Below are 26,463 nucleotides of genomic sequence, written 5' to 3' on the forward strand. Positions count from 1 at the left end.
GCTATTATTAGATAGAAGGAAAAAAACTATTTCCAAACTAATATTTGCCTAGCAAAATGGGATCTTCCTGTTTCAAGGTTATGTCTACATCAATGTGCTCAATTGTATGCACTGAGGTACTTCTACAAAATAAACTATTTAGGTTTAAAGCAGTGCCTGCAGTGTAATACAACCATTTGAATTCATCTATATACTGTATATTGAATACAGGCATTTCTCAGCTCTAGGAGCTACAAAAGATAGTCGCTAATGCACGGCTTTTTCCTCCGTGCTACTGCGCAGGCACAACCCTACTGGTTGCTATGCTACGGGTGCCTGCACAAACCCTATGGGTGCCTGTGCAGTGCGGCCATGCTTGTACATGTAGGGGAGCTTGGCCATGAAGGTGAAGAGAGACCCAGCTGGCAGTGGAGGGTCAAGAAGCCTCTGGAGCAAATAAAGTACCCTTCAGGTGTGTTTTAATTGATTCAATGAAAACAGCAGTTATTTTCCAGATGACCCTTGTAGTCCAAGAAGGATTGTTTTACAGACACTTGCAGAGTAGCCCATTTTTGTTTTATGGGGAGTGGCAGAGAAGATTTGTTCCCTTGTAGGAATTACAGTAGCGGCTGCCCAAGATGTTCTGAACATAAAGATCAATGGCTGGATTCTGTACTGGTTAAGGGTACCAACTTTGACATGGGGGACCTGGATTCAAATCCTGGCAAGGGTCAGTACCTATTCAGTAAGGAGTTCAAGGCAAGACTCCCTAGCACTGCAGGGTGTCCTCTTGAGCGCGTCCCAGTGGCTGCAGCTCTTGGGCGCTTTGAGTCAGACAGGAGAAAAGCGATATACAAATGTTCGGAATATTATTATTATCAATGAAGGGAAGCCATTGACATCAGGGAACACGATTACTCATGGTAGATCTTCACCCAAGATGATAATCACAATCATTTGATTTGGAAAAATTAAAATCCAGCTTTTCTGTCCAAGTAGGAATAGTTGCAAATTGATGTAAATGCACATTTTTATGATAATGTTATGTAATTCATATAGACTGAAAACAGACCAATGGAATGATGTTATTGCTGGATTTGATTGGTCCTTTTTAAAGCTGCATACTTTGTGGAAGCTGAAGTGCAATTTCCTTGTCCAGGGATCAGCCTCAAAGATTGCCCTGGAAGCTTTAAAAGGTCCATGTGTATACCAGTCGGCATCTACATTTCATTCAGTACATTCAGTCTCTAGCTGTGCATATTACATATAATGATTTATTGTAAGGAGCCAACAGTAATGTAAATTATTAGTACATGTTTTGGTAGAACAGTGCATCTAAAACAAGAAACAGTAGGCGGAAAGGCCCTGCTCTTACAAGCTTACATGCTCAAGCAGGGCTCGTTTGATTTGGCTGGGACTGGCCTTTGACAGTAATGTTAAAAATAATTGGACAAAATTGGCTTCAATTATGCTACACTGCTTAGAAAGAAAATCTTTACATATTTAAATAGCACCCATTAAGTTTTTCCACTTTAGATGAAAGAGTTACAAGAAAATTCCAACCTTCCTTATCTTTTTGTCGAGAATGTTACGGTATTTTTCGTATGATCTGTTTACTGTAACTGTGGCAACTAATTTCATGTGCAGGCAGTCTGACTCAGTAGGAATTAGCAGGGATCTTTTTGTCTCTCCTTACCTTGTTGTGAATAAGAAAGTTTACTGAAATACTTAGTCGTCATGGGAACCAGACTGCTTGACGTCAGATGCAAAACTGGCGGCACCTGACCTTTATTATTTAGACAATTCATTCCAGCTATATTGAACCCTGTTATTCTTTCAATATGCTATTATATATTATTTTCCTAAGCCAACTGGATACACCAATATAGAAGCCTGACTAGTGACTACATCACTCATGTGTTTAGTAATATAAAGACCAACACACACATAGTCATAAGTTAACTATATAACCATTTATTTCAGGAAGGGGAGGGGGCGCTATCATACTTCTCGTGGAACTGCACAGAAGCCTCAAAGATGATGGGGACTCATAAACACAAGGCTGTTTCACATAGATCCTATGGACCTGATGCACGAATGAACTAATATATTTGCATTGAGCAGCCAGTACTAAAACCAGGAGAGCAGTGTGCGTTATGCATTTAGTGCAACGGAAACATGCTAACTCATGGGGAGAACATGCCAACATTATGCAGCAATTGTTTGGCCAGTTTCACCACAGCAACCAGCGTTTTGGTTGGGTTGTGATCGGCTGACCACATTGCACCACTTAAAATGGGCTTTGGAGATGAAGCGCAGTAATCGCACCTCTGGCTGCAAGCCAAACTATAAGTGAAGCTCTCTAGTGCTCACTTCCTGTGGCCAAAATAAGAATTGCACAGAAGTGTATTGAAAAATATATTCTTCCGAGCATGTGCACCGCAAAAAAAAAATTAAAATATGTGCGTCGCTATAGACTTACATGGCTTCCGGTCAACACACATTGCCCGGTAACGCACTGTTGCTTTGGCGTCAGATGCGATGCTTCCGGCGCATCACGTCAGGTATGAAATGTCCCATAGACTTTCATTGCTTTAGCGTTACCCTGCAGTAAAAAAAAGAGTAACGCAACACAATGAAAACGTGGTAGTGTGAAAGGGACCTGAAGCCAGCACTCGAGTGCTGCAAATGTTCTTACTGCAATGAACGTGTGGTTTTGTTTCTGCTAGAGATGGTCAATGAGATGTAAATCATTTTGAGGAGATGCATGATTTAGCATGAAAATATATGCAGCTTGAAGATGGTCCAATTGAATCCTTGAAGATGGTCCAATCGTAGCCTTTTTAAAGGACACCTGAGGTGAGAGGGATATGGAGGCTGCCATATTCATTTCCTTTTAAACAATACCAGTTGCCTGGTACCCTGCAGATATCTTTGGCTGCAGTAGTGTCTGAATCACACACCTAAAACAAGTTGAGGCTAATCCCGTCAGAAAGATCTGATATGCATATGCTTGTTTGGTGTCCCTGAAAGCTAAACACATCTCTCAGAGAGGCGCCCCATATGCAGCTTGTGGACTACAGCGGCACTTTATTTGGCCTGAGGAATAGAGATGGTTGGCGAACACCTCACCCTGTACTACTTCCGGGTAGCTATGACCCGGAGTAGTACGGCTGCTCTGGGCCGGTCATGAGTGACGTCACGCTCATGTGCAGAGAGTGGCTGGCAACAGGCGCGCGGTCAAAGACGCGCACCGCCGGCCCAGCGCACTACTCCGGGTCATAGAAAGTAGTAGCGGTCCATAGGGATTCATTGGCGAACGGTTCGCCTACATCTCTACTGAGGAAGTGGGCTACATCCCACGAAACGCGTTGCCTGTGCTTGTTATTGTTAAACTGTTCTATCTAAAGTGAGTTGTCGTCTGTGAGGTAAGCTACCTCTTTTTCTTAATTTTGGTGATTTTACAGTCTTTTATATACCCATTGTGCGCCTCTTTACCTCCTACTGTACCTTAATCCCCCGCTTCTTAGCGAGGGGAATTTTACACACCAGGCCCTAGATGGAACTCCACCATATTACAGGGTTTAGAGCGTGTGAGAGTTTTTTCCAAGAGAGCGACCACCTCCAGGATCACTGGCATACCTGAGTGGAGTCAGGTTTAATACACTCCACTTATCTGGAGTGGTTCGGTTGCCCCTTATGCAACCCACCTTTGTGAGTATCCCATTGTTGAACACTTTTTGCTATATATTTATCAACCTGTGACACACTGCACCATTTGGGCTCCCGTTGTCTTTGGCCTAGTGCACACCAAAGCGGTTCGGCTGCGTTTTGCGATCCGCTTCCGGATGTGGAAACGCTTGGGTAATGTATTTCAATGGGCTGGTGCACACCCGAGCGGGAGGCGTTTTGCAGAAATGCATACTCCCGGGCTGCTGCAGATTTTGGATTGCGGAGGCGTTTCTGCCTCCAATGTAAAGTATAGGAAAAAGGCAAACCGCTCTGAAAAACGGCAGTTCAGAGCGGTTTTGCAGGCGTTTTTGTTACAGAAGCTGTTCAGTAACAGCTTTACTGTAACAATATATGAAATCTACTACACCAAAAACGCTTCCCAAAACCGCAAAATGCTAGCTGAAACGCTACAGCAAAATAAGAAAAAGCGTTTCAAAATCTGCTAGCATTTTGCGGATCTGCTAGCGGTTTTTGGTGTGCACCAGGCTTATGTTTTTCCTCAGTACTTTTTACCCTAGTAATTCTGGTTCAACGTGAGCCACCGGAGCAAGCTGTAACTTGTATTGTAGTATATTGCATTAGTGTTGGCATACCAATGCTTAAAGGGATACTTAAAGGGATACTGTAGGGGGGTCGGGGGAAAATGAGTTGAAGTTACCCGGGGCTTCTAATGGCCCCCCAAAGACATCCTGTGCCCGCGCAGCCACTCACCGATGCTGCGGCCCCGCCTCCAGATCACTTCTGGAATTTCTGACTTTAAAGTCAAAAAACCACTGCGCCTGCATTGCCGTGTCCTCGCTCCCGCTGATGGCACCAGGAGCATACTGCGCAGACCAAAGACCATACTGGACTTGTGCAATACACTCCTAGTGACATCAGCGGGAGCGAGGATACAGCTGCGCAGGTGCAGTGGTTTTCTGACTTTAAAGTCAGAAATTCCAGAAGTGAACTGGAGGCGGGGCCGGAGCATCGGTGAGTGGCTGCGTGGGTACAGGATGTCTGCGGGGGGCCATTAGAAGCCCTGGGTAAGTTCAACTCATTTTCCCCCGACCCCCCTACAGTATCCCTTTAAGTCAAAATTAAAAAATGATTTTTACTCACCTGGGGCATCCCTCAGCCACCTGAAGCTGTAGGGTGTCCTCGCAGCCTTGCTCCGATTCTCCTGTCCCCGCCGGCGGCTACTTCCGGGTTCGGCGACAGCCGCCGACAGGTTGGGAACGCGAGTGATTCTCCGCGTTCCCAGCCGCTATATCCCCCTCTATGCTGCTATAGCGTATAACATATACGCTATAGCAGCATAGAGGGCGATATAGCGGCTGGGAATGCGGAGAATCACTCGCGCTCCCAGCCTGTCGGCGGCTGTCGCCGAACACGGAAGGAGCCGCCGGCGGGGACAGGAGGATCGGAGCGAGGCTGCAAGGGCGCCATACAGCTTCAGGGGGCTGAGGGATGCCCCAGGTGAGTAAAAATAATTTTTTTAATTTTGACTTAAGTATCCCTTTAAGTAAAATAAGTGACAAATAATAATGTGGTTTAACCAGCCATGAAGTACAATTTATATTCTGAAGTTTCAGGATAAAGATGACTTTCCTCATTAGGTTCACAGTATGGTGTCACTGTGGTGTCACACAAGCACAACACAAGCTAACAATGATATTTTACAGGCTGGATTTGGGCCTCGGAGAGCCTTGTGACACAAAAGCTTAGTGACAATATCAAGACAATCACATTCCTTCAGATGGGGTAACAATTAGCATACAGAATTCCTAGAAATCAGGCTCCTTCTCCCACGTTCCAATACACAACAAGGAAGTGATAGTGAGCAAGAGAAAAATATGCACTATGCCTGATCATAATAAATCAAGCTACAGATATGGATGCAAATTGCTGCCACAGAGACCAATGTGAAGATCAATATAAACAGGAAGCTCAACAATGAAAATAGCTATGGGTACGATTAGGTTTCCTCTAAAGAGGTCAGTAGTTACACCATGGTCGATGTCAGGATGTGACCGCCAAGAGAGAGTAAAAGAATATGGGGAATTGCTTGTAGTGCCAAGCATCCTGCCTCCGTTTTTATCCCATTCTATTTTAATTCTATTGGAAAAGATGAAGCTGTTAGGGTAAAGCAGGGTGTAGCAGGGTAACACTAAATACAGTGTTACCCTTAAAAAATACCTGAGGCGGAATCCCTGCGATGATTTGGACACAGAGGCATGTTCTTGATATAACTACATGCCTCTGTGCCCTTTCCTTACCTCTGCTGGATCCCCCTGGCCGCTGTACCCCCCTCCCCCCCCCAAAAAAAAGAGAGACTCTTGCAAAACGCCCCCTCAGGCAACAGGAACACTTCACCGCCTCTTCCCTGCCCTCCATGCATTGTAAAAGAAAGTGCACAAGAGGAGCTGCTGAGCATGCCCGAAGCTCAAGCCGTCTCGTGCACTGTAGTTGGGCATGTGCTGTGACCCCCGGAAGTACTTCCGGGGTCATGGCCATCTTGGATTTTTTTGTTTCTCCTTTTTCACCCGGCGGACAAACGGAGCGGCAGAGAGGAGTGTGAAGTGGTGCGTCGGGATCCTGAAGATGAGCTGCATTAGGTAGTATGTAGTATAGGATATATAGTATAACCGCCTCGGGTTCTCTTCAAAGGACACTGTATCAAGTTTGACAAAGGTTCATTTTAAAATGTCCCTGTGGCTGGTCACTGCATTTCATCTAGCAGTAAGACTGTACAAAATAACATCTTTCTACCTCAGATGGCTGAATAGGCATAAAGAAAAAGAAAAAACCACAGGGACATCGGGAGCCCTTATAGTGTATTATCTCAGGTGAAAAAAGATTAAATGTAAGAGTATACTACTCACAAACGTGGGTTGCTTAATGAGGCAACCACTTGACTGCGCATGTGGGGAAGTCCTGTCACCACTCAGTCTTTTCCTGGGGTTGGTCGCTGCTCCTTAAAAAATTCCTCACTTCCAGAAGGTCGTAAGGGCCCCACTTGGTGGGGTGATAACCCGGATTACAGTAGCAGTAGGAGGCGCCCTTTTGTATTGTATTATACCATACTCCTCAAATAAATTGATAAGAGTAGTGGTGTTTGCCTATCTTATTTAAGGAGACTTCTAGATGAGTAGAAAATTAATATAAATACTTTATTGCGTTTAAGCACTTCAGACAACGCGCTTCGCGGCTCAAACCGCTTCCTCAGGTCAAGTAGTGTGCCTAATGTAGTGTGCAGAGACTCCGCGCGCCAAAACCTGTTATTTGAGAAGTATGGTATAATACAATACAAAAGGGCGCCTCCTACTGCTACTGTAATCCATCTTTCTACCTCAGCAGTGGTTTTCACCCCCGCTGTTTTTAGTAACTTGCTTCTGGTAAGCTCTTATCTACAGAGAAGAGTATAAGGCTATGAAAGCAACTACTCCTCCTGACATCTGCATGGACTTAGTACCAGTGGTGCAAAGGCCACATGATCAAATGCGCAAAGGGCTGGGAGGTGACATGGGTGGGAATAGGCATGGAGAGACAGTAGAGGGTATGGCTGGGTTTTCAAACTAGGTAGTGTAGCAAAACACTGGGAAATTACTGATTCAACAGAGCCACTACAGGATCACTTTAAAGAAGGATACCGTATATATTGATGTATGCAGTTCCCATTTCTTGCAAATTACATACTTGGAAAAATTATCCCACATGATTTCTTTAATTGTCTTAACACAATATCTATGATATATTTGAGCTACCTACATCGTATAAATACATCACAAATGTTTTACCTCATGAGATCTACTACGCTTGCGATATCTGGTACATCTCACTCAAACTCTGTACACTTTTGCATAAAATGCGCACGCACACACACAAGGCCAGTACAGATAATTTTGTGTATTATGGGAGCGTGGCTACAAGAAGCATATTTGGCTTAACTGTTAGGCAGGGAACACACTTGTCTTTCAGTTTTCTGCGTGCGTTTTCCTGCATACTTTTTCTGCACACCAAGTGTGTTTCTATGCAGGAAAACACACGCGTTTTTTCACAGCAGCTGATGTAGTTGATAGAGAAAACTGACAAAATGTGCAGAATCAGGATGCAGAATGTCAGTTTTTTTTCTGCGCGCGAACAACATATTAAGTGTGTACTAGCCCATTGATTAGCATGAGTTCTCAGTTTTTCTGTGCAGAAAACGCGCACGAAAACAGTCAAGTGTGTTCCCTGCCTTTAAGTGACCTGAACTCTTGCACAGGACAAAATGTAAATGGAGAAATGCACTCTGTATGCGTTTAGAGTTTAGGCTGTCCAATTCCCCCTCATCTGTGACTAATCACAACTGTAAATGTGATCTCTCAGCTGTGTCAGCTGACTTCCACGGTAGAGCAGCTAATTTGTGAACATAGGATGTTAACACTATGTCGGCTTCTGTGAAAGCAGGAAGTAGACACACTGCAGATTCATTACAGGATTTGTATCAGCTGTATAAACAAATGTTTTTATTTAAAGGTTATTGTTCTGTTGCTTTTCTTTTATAGCAGAGAGGAAGTTCTGAGTTCAGGTCCACTTTAAAAGAAGAATATTCACGAGCTCTTGCTGAATATGTTTAGAGAGATCCAGTGCTGGAATGATGAGGTGTAAGAATAATGGGAAGCCTATGGCCTATCCAGAGGCTTCAATCTACTAATAAAAACATCTATATTTTTATTAGTTTTGCTTCAGGTGCACTTTAAGAAAGATCAATAACATCAGCGCCTTGTGGTGTCTGCCATCCTATAAATACATTGGTGTTGACAGGTTTGCTTTAAATGGCAAGTGTAATTTTAAATAATATTGCTCTATTCAGCTTGTTCTACACCGAAGAAGAAAAAGTCAAACTACGTTACCACCTTTCTATTATATTCATAAAATGATTCCAACTGTCGCATCATTTCATGACTCTATGCAACACAACAATGCAATGCAGAACTCATCAGCCATAATGTGTTAATTAGCAGGCTTTATACTGCATTGTGCAGGAGGAATGGGGAGATTTACAAACACAAATCTAACCCATTACATGATATGACAAGCTTGTACAGGTCCTCATTATAATGTCTGCAGCTAATGTTATGCTAATGCGAGACTTGCACAAGATACTGATTTAATGTAGCACAATTCTAAGCAGTAAATGGCTTGAAATAAGAAAGTCCTTCTTATTCATTAGACTGAGTGAAGGTTTTATTGTATGAGACATGAAAAGGCATAAAAGGATCCTCAGAACATGACTTTCCATAAGCAGCAGTTGAATAGAATATGCAGTACATTACTGCTGCAATATTTTATTAGCGCCTACATTATATCGGCATATCACAGGGCTAAATAAGAGAAGGACCGACGCTTTCACAGGAGTCCTTTGACAAGATTTTCATGCAAGGCATGGATTTAAAATGACCAGAAGAATGGAGTAATAAAATGGAGTATTTAGGACTAAAAACATTCCCCTAGAAGTCATGGCTCTACGACAGGGCTGGACACAGCCTCGGACTCAGGCCAGGTTTTCCTACAGCGGGCTTCTAACATTTGAGGTTTATGCTAATGTTTTTCTATGGAGCTGGCTCCTAATTCATTATTTCTGGCTTCTGGATTGGACAGATTGGCACTTTAATTCCATATAAATGTGTCCACCCTTGCTGAAAGCAGTGAACAGATATCTGAAAGGGTAGAATATGGATGGAAGAAAGAAAGGAATACAAATAAAACAGCAGCAATAGAATTCACAAATGGATTATAAGCCGGGTTAATATGACCCTGGAGAAGCACACCTTTTAGCAATTTACTTGTAAAACTGGAACCCTCCCGTTTTCTGGCCCTCAAAAGGTCATCTCAAGAGATCTGACAAGGGACTTCCGCTCTTATCTTGTTGCTAACAGCTACTAAAAAATCAAGGAAGTCAAGGCACACTTAGGGCTTGTTTCCACTGTTGCGACGCGATTCGCCGGCATTCCGACGCTTGTAAAAACGCATGCGGATGCGTTTCTGCATGCGTTTTTACCCGCGATTTCGCGTGCGATTTCGCATGGCAGGGTGCCATGCGAAATTAACCATGACACTGCCAGGGCAAAATAAAATTGGAAAAGGTGCGAAATCGCACACGAAATCGCGGGTAAAAACGCATGTAAAAACCGCATGCGTTTTTACTATTAAATACATTAGCGGCGATTCGCACGGATTCCCGACGCAGGTGAAATCGTTGCCTCTTTTGTGCGTTTTTTCTCCGCAACAAAAAACGCACAACGCCACCGCAGGAGTGGAAACAGCCCCATCCACTCACATTACATGTGCGAATCCGCATGCGTTGGACGCATGCGGATTCGCGATAGTGGGAACGAGCCCTCACTAAAAGTGGCCACTAACGGTCCAATTTCTAGCGAAAAATCATTTGAGCGATCAGAAATTCTGATCGAATTTGGTTGTAAATAATGTCTGTTAATGGGCACAATCGATTATGAACGATTATAAAAATAGTCGTCCGATTGGATTTTCATCAAAACAAAATTTGGATTTTGTTGTTGGTTGTGATAGACAGGAAGCAAAGATTGGTTCGTTGATGTAGTGAACGATTTTTCTTCCGATCAGAATTATCTGATCGCTCGAACGATTTTTCGCTAGAAATTGAATCGTTGGTGGCCACCTTTAATGTAACTGACTTACAGCAATGACCTGTAATTGACTGATTGTATTGAACCCAATCATTAAAAACCCTTTAAGCATTATTATATCCTTTTAATCCTTTGATACGGTGTGCTCTCTTGCTGCTAGAATAGTGACATGTGTAGGCAGGCTGGCTGCCATGTTTGTATAAATCTTTCCAGAAAGTGCTTTTTAAACAGTAAATTAAACTTTTTGAGAGTCCCCCCTGAGAAGATGATTAGTCCAAAATCTGTTGGCAAGAGTTTCGAAGCAAGTGTATGTATGGTGTGTACAGATGTATTTTACATTTTCCAGTGTTTCACCAGTGTCCCTTTCAGCAGAATTATTTTCTGCTTCTAATAAATGATTTACATTTTTATCCAATTCTTCATGCTCTGAAATATGTAAAGTACTAAATTCTGCAGCTGCAACAGCAACTTAAAATATTGTGTTAGGAACTCTGCTTTCTTCTTCCATACAAAGCTCTACATAGGCTATTCCCTCCATACATTTCCTTATTAATCGCCAGATATTATCCATCCCGAAACTTTTGCTCCTCCTAAGAGACCCTCTTGTTATCCAGCTTGGACACATCCTCTCACGCCTGCATGCAGGACTTCTCATGAGCGTCACCCTTCCTTTGGCACTCTCTACCACAGCCTTTTGTGCTCCAAGCCTGGACATTTTCAAAACGTACAATCAGACAAACTCATAATTTTCTATATCTAGATTTTAAAGCTCACTGCCTCATCTGCTAACCCTTTTGTATACTCCTCCAGTGTCTCTGCCCCCCTCCCCCTTTTGTTTCCTGTTTCTGTGCAATTTATCAAATGAAAATCTATCAGTATTGATGATGTTACTTAAAGAGGAACTCCACTGAAAATAATGTAATTAAAAAAGTGCTTCATTTTTACAATAATTATGTATAAATTATTTAGTCAGTGTTTGCCCATTGTAAAAGCTTTCCTCTCCATGTTTTACATGGTGACATTTTTACTGCTGGCAGGTGATGTCAGTGGAAGGAGATGCTGCTTGCTTTTTTGGCAGTTAGAAACAGCTGTAAACCGCTATTTCCCACAATGCAACAAGGTTCAAAGACAGGAACCTGCGAGGACTATGGTCCTCAGTTTCCTGTGGGAGGGGTTTCACCACAATATCAGCCATACAGAGCCCCCTGATGATACGTTTGTGAAAAGGAATAGATTTCTCATGTAAAGGTGGTATCAGCTACTGATTGGGATGAAGCTCAATTCTTGATTACGGGTTCTCTTTAAACTGTATATCTATTGTATGCACCTGTACTTTTGTCACCGGTTGTCCTGATTGTACAGTATATATGATGGACTGCTCGTGTATCTATGCTCTCCATTGTATGCTTTGTAAGTTGTACAGCTCTTTGCAATATGTTTGTGTTCTATAAATAAAAAATAATGATAATAATTGTGTCAGAAACATGACAGTAAGTGTTACAAACATTGCTTTAACAGACTAGAACTAGCGCTATACTGCTGACCTGGTGTGCAAGTCATGTTCTGCTAAAAAAACAATAGTGGCAGATATCTGTGTGTACAGCAGGGTTAACTGCTTGGGTAAAACTACCTGTGATACCCACTCATCCAACGTACTGCAGATGCTAGAAAATCTATGAGCAGGGTGAGTGAGAGGAAGACCATCACACAGGTCCATAATGTGAATCTGTAACTCAATTTTAAGCATAACCTTGACATATAATGCAATATTGGTATTATGGCACTCGCTACATATTTCAACACTGGTGCAATTGTTGTACTACTACAAAAAGGAAAAAAAGAAAAGTATCTTTCCATGGCTACCTTGACATTGAATGTAATGTCCTCCATGACGTAGACCCGCTCAGGAAAGGCTTTGGCGACCTCCTCCACGCTGTTGAAATACTGCACTGGTTCCTTGATATCCCGATCTTGCTCAAGCAACTTGAACTGCCCTGGAAGAAATGAGAAGCACAAGCCTTGTGAGCTATGTATGTTAGACATCTGTCATTGTGGAAATGGGTCACTGTTTGTAAGACGCTCCATCTGAAAGGACAAAGCATTATGCAACGTAAAATATTCCTCATCAAAGTATCATTACAAATGTAAATATGGTCTCTAAAGAGAAATACAGTAAAATTTACTCAAACGGCAGCTCAGTCAAAATATTACGTAAAATAAACTCTTGTTTGATGAAGAAATGCTTTTATGTCTACAGTTTATAAGATGATCAGAATCTGTGGGGAGTAATATAGAGAATAAAATTCAAGTGACAACTTCAAGTCTAGAGGAAACTATTTTTATATTCAATAAGTTCCCTACAGAGCAGGGCTGTGGAGTCGGTACAAAAATCTTCCAACACCAACTTCTCAGTTTACGAAACTGCGACTCCAACTCCGGGTACCCAAAATGCTTGAGACTCTGTCTCCTTGGTCTAATACTTACCAGGGCTGTGAATGTTGTGCAAAAATCACCCGACTCCTTAGTTTATGAAATCACAACTCCAACTCCAACTCAGAGCACCCAAAATTGCTCCAACTCAGACTCCTGGACTCCAACTCCACAGCCCTGCTACAGAGCACTATCAACCATATATTCACTGTTAAGCCACAATTTTTACTACACCACCTTCTCAACAGGTTTGCAATCGCAGTGTAACCACACATCCTGTATATGACTGAACATGAACCCACCATTTGTACCCAGCACTGGATTAATGGCCCTGTCACTTCAGAATGCAGTTTTGTGTTTTGTTTTTCTAGTCTAAAGTTGGCAATTTTACCGTTACTAATGTGGGGAAAGCACTAAGGTAACTCGGTAATGCGTGGCGCTAAAGGGTTAATGTGCGGTTCTCCCCCGTGTTAGTAACCGTAAAATTGCTGTGTACCCCCTGTGTGCGTCAGGCCCATAAGAAATGTACACACGGTAAACTAAACTTGGCTGAAATGGATGTCTCAGGCAAGACTCTAATGATTGATTGATTGATGACCGATTCACAAAGCTTTTCTGTTGAAATATCTCACCTTACTTATTAACTCACAATTTATCTCTCCTAAAATGACTCACTTAACCCACAATTAATCTCTCTTTAAATTACTTAACTCATGGTTTATCTCATGCAATAGTTCTCCTTACATTTAAGGTAACAAATAAGTTCGTTTTGTGATCCCCCCCCCCCACTTAAAAGATCTGGTAAAAGGGATGTTTCAATGACAGCAGCCCCCGAGGTGGCAATTCTAGGATGTCTCGGAAGAGAATTAAGTAAGTGTTTAGGTGCCCCACAAAGTCAATTAAGATTTGGCATGGCGGATCCTTAAAGGGAACCTGAAGCGAGGAAAATTATTTAAAATAAACACATGACGTAGCTGCAAATGAATATTACATACTAACCTCACCATCAGTTCCTCTCAGAAGCCTCACCATTTTCTTCTTACAGTGATCTTTTCCAGTTCATATTAGTTGTTGTCAGTTATACATCAGCTGCTGTCAGTTACAACTGAATGTGCAAGGTGCAATATCCATGATTTCCTATGGCTTAAGTGGATGATATTACAGTTTAACAGTGTGCTGACCAGGAAGCTGTTATGGGGTAATGGCCATTTTCAAAATTGATCACAGTGGACAAATCAGACGCAGGAGAGGAGAAAGAGATTGAAGAGTAGACTACACAGGAGGTATGTATGACCCGTGTATGGTTATTTTGACTTTAATTTTCACTTCAGGTTCTCTTTAAACAATAGTGACCACGAGTAGTTTTTCCCCTCCCTACCCCGCCCATTAAAGCCACAGCATCTTACACCACACCATCGTTCTTCCTCCTATCTCCATAGAAACAGGCGTGTCGCTTGGCTGTTACCAGGGAAGGAGTTTGTATAAGGCAGTATCACCTGCAGGATGGAGCTCTGTCCTCACGGGTGACACTATCCTGTGTACGTAGATTTATAAAGGGCAAACAACTAAATTTACATCTCTTCTGTCATTTTGCAACTCCTATGCTTTGTGAATTCTGGACAAGCTGACTAACACCTGTGACAGATTCTTTGCTATGCTTATACCTGTAATGGGGACGGCTGTAAGAACTGATCTGGGGCAGCTACATCAGCTCTGTGCGTTTGTACTTTTTGCAGAGTGAAAGAACTGATCATTGTCCCTGAATATTTTCATCATCTAATATGACATACAGTATAGTGACAACATCCATAAGATTAATTTAAGTGACTGCAGTAAAATTTCAGAGAAACACCCTGTAGTCATCAAGATTGTGACTACAAATTGCCTCTCCCAGACAGACAGACAGACAGACAGACAGACAGACAGACAGACAGACAGACACACACACACACACACACACACACACACACACACACACACACACACACACACACAAAATGATCTAATCATATTGAACTCATATTTTTCTACATAATTGGCATAATTGTATATTTCCAATAATTTTATATCCAGCATGTACCAATTCGTTTTCTCTTTACAGTTCAGAATAGAACTGCAATGCAGCGCGCCTGTCCATATCAAGGAGAAGCTTTGCTGCTGCCTATTTTTATGACTATATGTTCTGTGTTCTCTATACACAGTGTCAATGCTTGATTTGTGATTGCCAGGTCTGGGGAAGAAAGCATAAACCTGCTGGCTAATAAAGCAATAAAAGAAACAGACAGATTCTATCACAGTGCCCTATCTTCCTTCTGTAATTTCTAAAATCCAATTCCCAACCGTATACTGCCAGCCAAGGACTTTAAACCTCAGGTGGAGAATCTCCTTCCTCAAAGCATTGGATGGAGAACAGCCAGCTTGGGATGACGCAATAGTCACTTCTACATCGTGAAAGTGGACCTGAATTTTTGCACAGGACAACAGCATAGAGAAATGCACATTATATGTATTTAGAGAGTTTAGCCCGTCTAATTCCCCTTCATCTGTGACTAGTCACAAGTTGTAATTTGATGTCCGCTGAGTCAGCTGGCTGCCACAGCAGAGCAGCTTATTGGTAAACACAGGATGTTAATGTGCTTACTTCCATGAAAGCATGAAGTAGACACACTGCAGATTTATTGAAGGATTTGTATCAGCAGTAACAAAGAAATGTTTTTCTTTAAAGGTTATCATGCTCTTGCGTATCTTTTGGAGCAGAGAGAAGTTTTGAGTTCAGGTCCGCTTTAAAAAGAAGAATGAGAGGCAGAGATCATCATATTGCAATGAAGAGTCATGTCAGGGCAGCAGCACGTAACACAACAAGGGTCACACAGAGGAGCACAGGGGCTAAGCTAGGAGGATGATTTTCCATCACGAGCTGTGATTAAATCTTGGAACAGTGACCGCCCCTCTTGTAGTTATTAGTTTGTGAAGAGATGAGCAGCAGCATGATGCACAAACTCATTGTGGTGTTATTACTTCCTGAAAGTTGCTATTTGCTCTTCTCCAGTTATAAATCCCATCCACTGAGATTAAAAAGATACAAATACACAAACAAAATTCACTTAAGTTAAAGGGGTACTGCACCTTACATATCAGGGCTGTGGAGTCGGTACAAAAATCCATTGACTCTGACTCCTCAGTTTAGGATTCCACCAACTCCTCGACTCCTCTAATTTGCATATTACAATCTTGTTTATTTAAAGTATGTAACATGAAATGAGTCTCTTAACTGCCAACGCTTAGGAATTTTAAAAGGCAAAAACTGAAGTGAGAAGGATATGTAAACTGCCATATTTATTCCCTTTAGTCATAGACTAAAACTAGTCCTTGGTAAGAGTACTTGAAAAAGGTAGACAAGAACAAAGAACATCCATCAGGCCCTAGGCAATGTAACTGTGGGTACATGTAAGAATGATGTGCAGGTACTCTGCAGGGGAATGAGGAAATTCTTCCTCTATTACACATTCTTCATGCACAATCTGAACCAGGTTTATGGGTGATAGACAACACCTCTGTGTTCAATGTACACAACATTCTCAGTGGATTCCCTGCAGCTCTGTGGGGAGTGCATATGTAGAGTGTAGTACTACTGTGTAACAAATTAAACCTGAGACAGATGAAATTAAAGTTTTATACATACCTGGGGCTTCCTCCAGCCCCCTTCAGGCTAATCAGTCCTTCGCTGTCCTCCTCCGCCACCTGGATCTTCTGCTAGGAGTCCAGGAACTTGAGCCAGTCGGGCGTAGTGCGCATGCACACACTCCACCGCCGGGAGCGTACTACACCTGCGCAGCACTATTGCGCAGGTGCAGAATGCTCCTGGCTGTAGGAGCGGCACGTGGCCAGACAGTGCTGACTGGCTGAATTACCGGGACTCATAGCAGAAGATCCAGGTGGTGGAGGAGGACAGCGAGGGAGTGATTGGCCTGAAGGGGGCTGGAGGAAGCCCGAAGTATTTATAAAACTTTTTTTTTCATGCGTCTCAGGTACCCTTTAATTCATAGTTACCAAACCAAATTTTAACATACCAAATTATTTGATTTCATGAACAAAGTACATTTGCATAAATCAGCATCAGTGCAGAATTATTTCCATCTCATTGACCATTTCTACTAGTGACACGGCTACACATCAGGCTTTATTCTTACAGCATATATGTTATTTAGTATATATAAGAGGTTCCTGTGTACACCTCATATATACTGTACAGTCACAATCAGATCTGTATATCTGACTTTAAAAATAATACGGGGACTGCTTTATTGAAGCAGCACAAGTAACTATTTTTTGATTGGTTTATTTAATTTTTGTGGACTAAGCACAGCTATTACTGTATATGAAATTATTTATGATGACTTATCTGAGAAATAGAACATTTTATCATATTTTCTATTTTAATTACAGTTTAAATTCATTAGGAGTCTGAGTCGGTGCATTTTTTCCTGACTCCGACACCAGGTACCCAAAATTGCTCCGACGCCACAGCCCTGTTACATGCAACATGTATTTACATAAGGGAAAGGTATTGACTACCATTCCTATATGTAGCTTAGTTAGTGCACCCGTGTGGCACACATACATTGCATTTCATATATACTGCTATTAATTTCAATTGAAGGAGCAACTGCTGACAGGTAAACTTAATATATTAAAGGACCACTACAGTGAAAACAGCAAGCAGTTACAAATCAGACAGAACCGACAGCTTTTGGATTAGTCCATCTCCTCATGGGGGATTTGTTGCATTTTCTTTATTCTTTAAAGCATTCTAGGATGGCAGGTGCTCGGTCCAACTGCCAAATCAATGGATGAGTGAGGAGGCTGGCATCGTAATACTTTGGCAGTTACTCACGTCCAATGCTTGGTAAGCATAGAGTTTCTCTCATATTGGTATTTTACGAACGGATTTTTGCCCTGAGGAAGTCTATGTACTCATGAAATGTGTTGCTGTAGTGCAAATTAAAATTTCCAGATTTCACATTGCTCTTTGTATCATCTTTGAGGTAAGCCGCCTCATTTAGTTATTTTAATACATCTTTGGAGCGCCTCTTTCTTCCTATTATCTTTTCACCCTCATTGACAGACGGTAATCCAGTCTTGGGTGCTGTGTATAGGGTTCCCTGCTTTTTACTTCAAGAGTGTGACCATACTTAGAGGGAGACTCAGATACCCAAGTGGAGAGGGTTGTACTCTCCACCTGCTTTATTGGTTGGTTGCCCCTAGTGATCTTATTTTAATACCAATCCTCAATCTGCTTATAGTTTACTACACCACCTGGGCTCCTGTTGTCTCTGTGTTTGTTTTGAAAGTACAGTTCTACTGTATTCCACCTAACACACCCCCATCTAAGCTTCCAGTTCCATTCTTCTTTCACTACTCCCTCCGTTTCCCTTACATTCCCCCGGCCCTACACAGCAATCAAGTGCCAGTACTTTGTCCCGTCCAATATGCCTATCTAGCTACAACTACAAATAATTATAATCTAACAATAATATGTGCCAGTCACTACATTCAGCTTGTCGTTACAAACGCTCTGTCACGTCAACTGACAGTCCCTACAATATCTCTCATACTGTAATCTCCCTAATGGTGGGGACTCTTTTCTAGCAACAACTACAATGTGCCTGAAATTCCATTACTTGGCAGAAACGTCTTTAGATTCAGGAACACTCTGAGCACTAGGACAACAGATGAGTTACAATGTCACCTGAATGCTAGAATACGGCCTCTTGATAAGAGGAAAATGTGGAGAATAATATCATAGAGGGTTAATTCCTGCACATTATACTGAGAGATAAGAATTCTTTTTTTTATTTGAAAAATGGAATAGCTTTAAACGACAACCTGAATATGCAAAATAAGAACATGTTCTGATGTGCAAGACTATCAGGAAAACTAGTTTGAATATTGTGCAAAATATGGCAATACTATTACTATGATCACCAATATCATTCATAATGGTAGACAAGTCATGATAGAAAAATTGATTCATAATACAGATATAGCTACAACAAATGTGAAAATAACTAGTATAGAGAAAACTTAGGAGATAAAAAGAGCATTGAATAAGGCCCTATTTGTTTTTTTGGGGGGTTTTGCATGTTTTTTTTTTTAAACTCGTAAATACGCATTTTTATACAGCATCCTGTAGACCAGGGGTCTCAAACTCGCAGCCCGCGGGCCATTTGCGGCCCTCGATACAATATTTTGTGGCCCGCGCCGGCAAAAGCTTCCTTATAGTTCGTTCTCAGTGCTCCCAAGTAATCCGCTGCATCCCCGCCACTAAACGAGGGCTGCAGAGCCCCCAAATCGCCCGGGGGGCAATCCGCTGGCATTTCCTGGAAGGGGCAGAGCTTTCAGCTTCAGCACTGTCCCTCCTGACGTCAATCGCGGCGCATCGCCGCCTCTGCCCGCCCCTCTCACTCTTCCTTCACAGAGAGGGGCGGGGAGAGGCGGTGATGCGCCGCAATTGACGTCAGGAGGGGTAGAGCTGAAGCTGAAAGCTCTGCCCCTTCCAGGAAAGTGCCGGCTGCTTACCTGGTAGCAGTGTTCCGGCGAGTCCTCCAGGACGGCCCCTCCTGAGATTGTGTAAGTCCCCCCTCCCAAATCGGAAACACCTTAAGAGAATTAAAATAATTAATTGATGCAGTATAAATCCCACCTCCTCACAATCTCCCACAGTTTATGCAAAGAGAAGAATAACGAACCACACTCCCCTTATAAATAAAAGTTAAAAGTCAGGGTTGGGAACTAGGCGGCCGTCCTGGAGGACTCGCCGGAACACTGCTACCAGGTAAGCAGCCGGCACTTCCTCCCTTCGTCCTCCAGGACGGCCCCTCCTGAGATTTAGCGAGAAATTTACCCTAGGGTGGGATGACTGCTTGCAGAACTTTACGACCAAAAGATTGGTCTTGAATGGAGAGGAGTTTAACTCCGTAATGCTTAACGAATGTCGAATGCCTGGACCATGTCGCAGCCCGACAATCTGTTCCAAAGAGACTCCTGACCTTTCTGCCCATGACGTCGATAAAGATCTGGTCGAGTGTGCTGTAATATGAGCAGGTGCTATTACCTGAGCTTCTGAGTAAGCAAGAGTAATAACCTCCTTAATCCATCTAGACACCGTAGCTCTAGAAACCTGAACTCCTGTTCTAGAACCTCCGAAAGCTATCAGAAGGTTAGCTGAATTTCTCCAGTCCTTGCTTCTTCCCAATGGGACATGAAGTCTAAGATGCAATATAAGTACCACCTCATTCTACCTATCCTGAGTGCATTGAATATTACCTTGAATCAGTAGGAGATTTAGCAATGGATTTAGGTGGGTATATCCATTTGTTGTGGAGGCTACGTGGAAAACTAATTACCGGTAACCATACTTTTTGGCTTCTGCTTGCCTCCACCATAGGTGACCAATGAGAGTTAGAATAGAACCTCTTCTCAGGATAGGACCACTCCAAGGATTGATTTCTTGGTAGATCCAAAACGATAGAGCTTTATGAATGTGACATAAGAGGCCCATGCGGTAGCTTCACCCTCATATCCAGTGAGCTTAATTTACCTCTTTTTTAATTGAGAAATTAGCACATAAGGAAAAGAAAGATTCTCTGATCCTTGTGGAAATCAGACCTAAGTTTCGTAGAAATAAGAGCGGTAACCTGAAATCAATTCTATTCTTCAGGACAGACATGGATGGTGGTTAAATGTATAGGGCCTGTATTTCTCCAATACACCTGGCCACCGCTGTCACCACCAACAAACATCTAAGGACTAAGTCTGTATAGTGATAGCCTTACTAATTCAGACGAATGGCAGCCTCACTTTAGGATGAGCAGACTGTTGGAATGAAAGTATACTTGAATTCTAGTCTCAGGTACTGAAGTCTAGAAAAGACTTGAGATACAGGGTCTCTTTAAGCAGAGTTTCTCAGAGAGAAATGATACAGTCATGTACCAGGAACATGTCCCTCTTGGAAGGCCACATAATGGGTTATCAGGTCTAACTGCCCCCGACAGTTAGACGGACACCATAAACAAAGCCGATATTTACAAAACATTGCATTCTTTGTAACTAGGTTATAAAGCAATGGCTTATTAATTAATGAGGTGGGTCACATGCCCATGCCAACACAAGATGCTTAATAAAGCCCTTTGAAAGGTGAAGAAGGCTGTCTCCGCTCTATCCCCTGTATGCTGATGAGTTTCTGGTGCCGGAGCAAAAGGTGTGTGGTGCTGTTGCCAATGGCAACCAGCATATACATTCTTACACAGACCATGCCTTCAGATATCAAGAGGCCACTATAAAATGGCCTGACCCTGCTTCACAAAGATCATCCAAGATCTGCAAGAACAATGGCACCTTTACCAAAGGTAGGGCTACAGCAGATGCCAAACCTGTTTTGGTCAGTCTGACGCAAAAGAACACCTGTGGTCTGATCCTACATCCCTTTTCGAAGTACCCTTCAAGGGGGAAAAAACAAACGTATGCTCCCCCCTGTGCCGCAACAAAAGTGTTCACACTCTCTGGAGAAAAAACGAACAACATTGTTCCAAGCAGAAACCAGGTAGCTGCAAATTGTCAAACATATTTGTTCGGACACCAGTTCTGAGATGGTTGTTTGCAACTCAACCTACATGCTAGAATAATATCCCTTCCTTTGAGATAAACTGATCTCAAGGAAGCACCTTGTTCACTGCCCAGCAGAATGTCTGAGCATAGGAAGTTTAAGATTATGGGTGGACTATAAGTCCCACTTGTTAGTTTAAACTGAGTCACAAGTGTAATTCCCAGTGTGAAGATTCACGAATCTGTTTTCCAACCGATTCTCTCATCTCTGGAGAGTACTCCAGACTGCCAGTAGATTAAAGAGAATATTTTCTCCAGTGAAGCACACCTGTCATGCATTTAATTGAGATTCAGATGCCCTGTACAACTCCAGAGTCTTGCATCTGTCGTAATAACGAATGGATTTTATAATCCATTCGATTGCAGATTTGGTTGAGAAGTCCATTTTTAGGGAGAGTCACTGGATCTGACATCCAGATCGATTTCTCTATCCAACCACTGACATAGAATTGCTGTTTGACATATTGTGTAGACAGTTTGTGCATAAGCAACAACTGGAATACAGGCAAAATGAAAGACATAGCTTGTCTGTGACCACCTTTGCTCTGAAAAACTATCAAGAGTGTTTTTGATCCAATCCTTTCTGCAGATCCATCCTAAATACTCTACAGTTGTAAAACAACCTGCATATTATCTTAGGCCTTCCTTCATTTTCACAGCTAGGTAAAGCTAGAAAATATCTTCTGTATACTCAGATTGCTGCGATTAAAATCATGTTCTTTCATAAAGATCCTGGGAACACTTGTAACCCATCAAGGAAGTACTCAGGACTGCAAATGAAAAAGACTTGGGATTGAATCCTGAATTGCTGTCTCAGCATTTATGTTGCGCTTCTGTCCCGACGGACGGAAGGCGTCTGAGCTGCAGCCATTAAGGTACGCTCAGTAGGCAGTAGCAGTTCCAAAGAGCCTCGCCCAAGGACTCCTTACCAAACAGGTGTAGGCTTTCTGAACAGGGAGAGCTAAGGTACTAATCCCAGTCCCCAGTGTCAGAGGTAGAGCCCTTAACCACCACACTAGCCACTGTCCCTTTAAAAAAAAATTTTTTTTTTTTCAAACTTGTCATCAGAATAACTTATGCATCAACCTTGCATCTATTTATATGCAAAAAAAAAAAACAGTGTTGCAATTCAAATGTCTATGTGCAGAATCCCTGCACATAAGTAAAAACACATCTGCTAATAGCTTGACTCCTGTGCATATTCCCTGCACAAAATGATCTTCTGAAAGCACACCTGCTACCAGCATCATTATCTGAAAAGAGCACTTGCTATTGCAAACAGAATGTCTGTGTATAATTATTACACACCATTGTTATCTGAAAATTAGCTTTGCAAACTGAAGGTTTCTGTGCATATTTTTTGCATGTAATTCTGCATTGCATTCAGAACATGTGCCAATCCCTGAACATAACTCCTATCTGAAATGCAGCATTGCATTCAGAATATCTATGTGCTAAGCCCTGCACATAATTATCTGATAAGTAGCATTGCATTCAGGATCTGTAAAGCACACCTGCTGGCAGATAAACTAAGCATGCATATAATTGTCTGAAAATGTATGCACACAAATCATTAACAGAAAACCCAAACTTGTTATAACATTTGTGCACAAATCATTACATGAAAGTATAACTGCTTTCAGAATATTATGGCCAACCAAAATATGTATGCATGTATTTGCATAATCCACACCACAGCCATTCATTGTAATCAGCCATGCTTCAATCAAAATGCACAATCCCTGATTGTGGAAAAATCTACTTTGAGACCCAGATTTAAATGATTCCAACAATCAAGCAATTGATTATGTATATGGCTGCTCCCCTGTGGTATGAACGCTTGAATTTGAGGGAATTGCCAGCACAAAAAGGTGTAGCCTGCATAGGGCAAGAGGGTAAAGCTGCCCTGAAAGCTGAGAAAGTTGTAGCCATTTCCTGTTTCATGGGTTTCATCAGGTCAAATAAAGCTACTGTGGTACTTTCAGGTCCAGGAGCATAAGACTTAGACTTGATATAACTGACCAAACAAAGTCTTAGAGGTTCCTTCAGGCAACTTGCAACCACATTTAGTACATCAGCTAGACTTTGAAGTACTTTTGAGTTTCTGTAGTACAAAACAACTCAAACACCAAGAGTCTTACTAACATGTACCCATTAACAATATGACAGGAGTCTGCAATAAACACAGCAATGTGTTTGCTTACCGGTGGATGTGACCTGACTGCTCAGTCTCACCAGTTGCAGCACTCTCCTGAGCTTCTGTGGTGGGCCCACTTGACTGCACCATGACCCCCTCAGAGCTGTAGCGTCTGCGTGTATAGCGTGGCCATGGCGGTTTACAAAACTCGCACTTTCAGCCGTCTAACACGATCAGTACGCATGACGTTTTATGCATGACGCAGTACGCACCACGCGCTCACGCGTATCCAATGATGCATACATGCGACCTATCATGCAAACTTGCGTCATATTCGGGCATGCGGAAAATCCGGCATCTCTGCTTACCGCCGCCATGCCCGCAGAAAGTATAATGAAGAGAGGGAACCTCTCCAGTCCCCTTCATTCAAAATAGGAAAAAAACAGGTAACCTCCTGCTTAGCTTCCTATTCTAGGCCGCACACCAGTAACAAGCCTAAATTATACTTTACAAAAAAATAAAAAAACAAAGAAAAAAACAATAAAAATGGTGCAGCAGGTGCCAACAGGCTTCCCCTACTGAAAGGAACAACCTTCCCTGGTGCTTCCGTGGTGAGGTCTGGGAAACAAACAAAAAACTGTGGGAGATTGTGAGGAGGTGGGATTTATACTGCATCAATTAATTATTTTAATTCTCTTAAGGTGTTTCCGATTTGGGAGGGGGGACTTACACAATCTCAGGAGGGGCCGTCCTGGAGGACGAAGGGAGGAATGCCGGCGGATTGCCCCCGGGCGATTTGGGGGCTCTGCAGCCCTCGTTTTGCGGCAGGGACACGGCGGGAGCTGCTGATTGACTTTTTTTGTGAAATGCCTTATGCGGCCCAGCCTCATCCTGACTTTGCCTCCTGCGGCCCCCAGGTAAATTGAGTTTTAGACCCCTGCTGTAGACTATTCTCCACCACCAAAGCATTATAATTGCACTGTTAAAAATGAGCCTCAATGTTAAAAAATGCTTTAAATCTGCAAGCGAATGCTGACACACAGAAACATGCAAACGCCGTGCTGTTTGCTAGGGTGAAAGGACCTTTACCGTAAAAACTCCTGCTGAACCTGTTTGCTTTGAAAACTGATTGACTGTGTCAACAGTGACATCAGCAGGTTTATATACTCCAGCTTCTGTCGCAGACCTGTACCTTACCTGGAACACAATTCTGCCTACAATAGTAAACAGCTAATCAAAACAAATGGCTCTTCTTGCCTTTATGAAAATAGGAGTATGAAGTTGAAGTGAGGGAAACAAATCAGTCAGCAAAGACTTCCAACCTGCTTGGCGGTTTTATTATTTTCTGAAAAGGTTTTAGAACAGCCTAAATATACATGGACTTCCCAGGTAGCCAAGTCTCCTTAAAAATTGCAGCTGGTGCCTAAAACCTGGTACACACCTTCAAGCTCTGAGTATACAGTTTCAGCAATGACAGCCCAATTACTATGCAAACATGCTGCTAAGTTATCGTCCACAGTGGGTACTGCTCCATGTAGAGATGAGGGTTCATAAATGGTAACCTCATAGGATCATGCGACATCAGGTGAGGGTGACGGCAGATTGCAGAATAGGAGGACATCAGCAGCAGGAATGGGAGGGGAGCGTGGAGGACATTTTACAGGAATAATTGCTTTAAGACAGCCCGGGTTATGAACTGTATAAAAATCTAGCATGTGCAGGAGTTCCGGATCTCTAAGCAACAATTGGTGGCCAAGTCCATTGTTATCCTCCTCCTCTGCCTACAGAGGCCTATCGTTCCCGGTGCCGTCGTCAAACTTCCTCCCTTCATCATAGACAAAGAATGTGTCACTTGGCTGTTGCCTAGCAACAGGTCTGTACAGCAGTGCGGCACTGCAGTGTCACCACAGGATGAAGTTCATTCCTCGCAGGTGACAAACTGTGGGCCAATTGTGCATGTATGCACCTTAGGTTCTAATCATCTCCTTACTGTTTCGGTGCAGAACTAGTTTTATTTTTCCTATAAAAGAAAGCTGCAGTGGAAGGAGTTAAGAAAACTGTCCCAGGACACAAAATGATATTTCCTCTACATCCGGAATGTGCTGTAATAATTAGTGTAACACAGTGTGGAGAATTGTTACTATTTGGAAGTAAAATGAGTTTAAAACAATTCCTGTGGGAGGAGGTATTTTCTTGTAGGCGCAGAGCAGGCCACTGCCAATACTTCCCTCTGCTAGCTGTCACTTATGCCCTGACAACTATACCAGAGAGCCAGGCATCAAGCTGCCACAGAAGCAAGCACACTGCCTGCTCTCCAATAGGTCACCAGATTTCATGTTCATTACCCACACTGGGATATTTCATGTGGATTAGTTCCCTGGGTACATTCCATCTTAATTGATTATTGTTGCCAAGGCTGAATAAGGAAACACATATAAAATAATAATACGTTTTAAGTCATCTACGCATGCAAGAGATTCCAGATGTACAGCGTACTGTGCGCAGTGTGGTTTTGTTAATACATCCCATCGCTAACAGCTCTTTAAACCAATCGGGTCACCCTCAGCAGGCAATCCTGAAGAGCACAATGGAAATGTGCAGATACCTCTTGTCCCTTTTTCAAAGTTGCCTACAGACATTGGTAGTAAACATGGCAAATAATAATTCAACTACCATCTTTCTTTTTGTGCTGAAATTGGCCCCCAGACATGCTCGCTTTGTATTACTCTTTTCTCCTAGTGGACTCAAAAAGTCAGAGCTGCAGCCAATAGGTTGCGCTCAGTAGGCAGTTAGGGAGTCTTGCCCAAGGCCTCCTACTGAATAGGTGCTGGTCTACTGAACAGGAAGAGCCAAGATGTGAACCCTGGTTTCCTGTGTTAGAGGCAGAGC

The 26,463-nt window shown here is 42.6% G+C and overlaps 1 protein-coding gene across 1 annotated transcript in view; it reads right to left on the bottom strand.

The window, feature by feature from the left end:
* Positions 1–26,463, bottom strand: part of GAREM1 (GRB2 associated regulator of MAPK1 subtype 1) — a 197,644-nt gene that overhangs the window by 36,171 nt on the left and 135,010 nt on the right. Inside the window, exon 3 of the mRNA XM_068237318.1 lies at positions 12,207–12,337. Within this exon, the coding sequence (XP_068093419.1) occupies positions 12,207–12,337 (131 nt within the window). The remainder of the gene's footprint in view (positions 1–12,206; positions 12,338–26,463) is intronic.

The sequence above is a fragment of the Hyperolius riggenbachi genome, chromosome 5 (assembly GCF_040937935.1).
Source record: "Hyperolius riggenbachi isolate aHypRig1 chromosome 5, aHypRig1.pri, whole genome shotgun sequence".
Lineage (NCBI taxonomy): Eukaryota > Metazoa > Chordata > Amphibia > Anura > Hyperoliidae > Hyperolius > Hyperolius riggenbachi.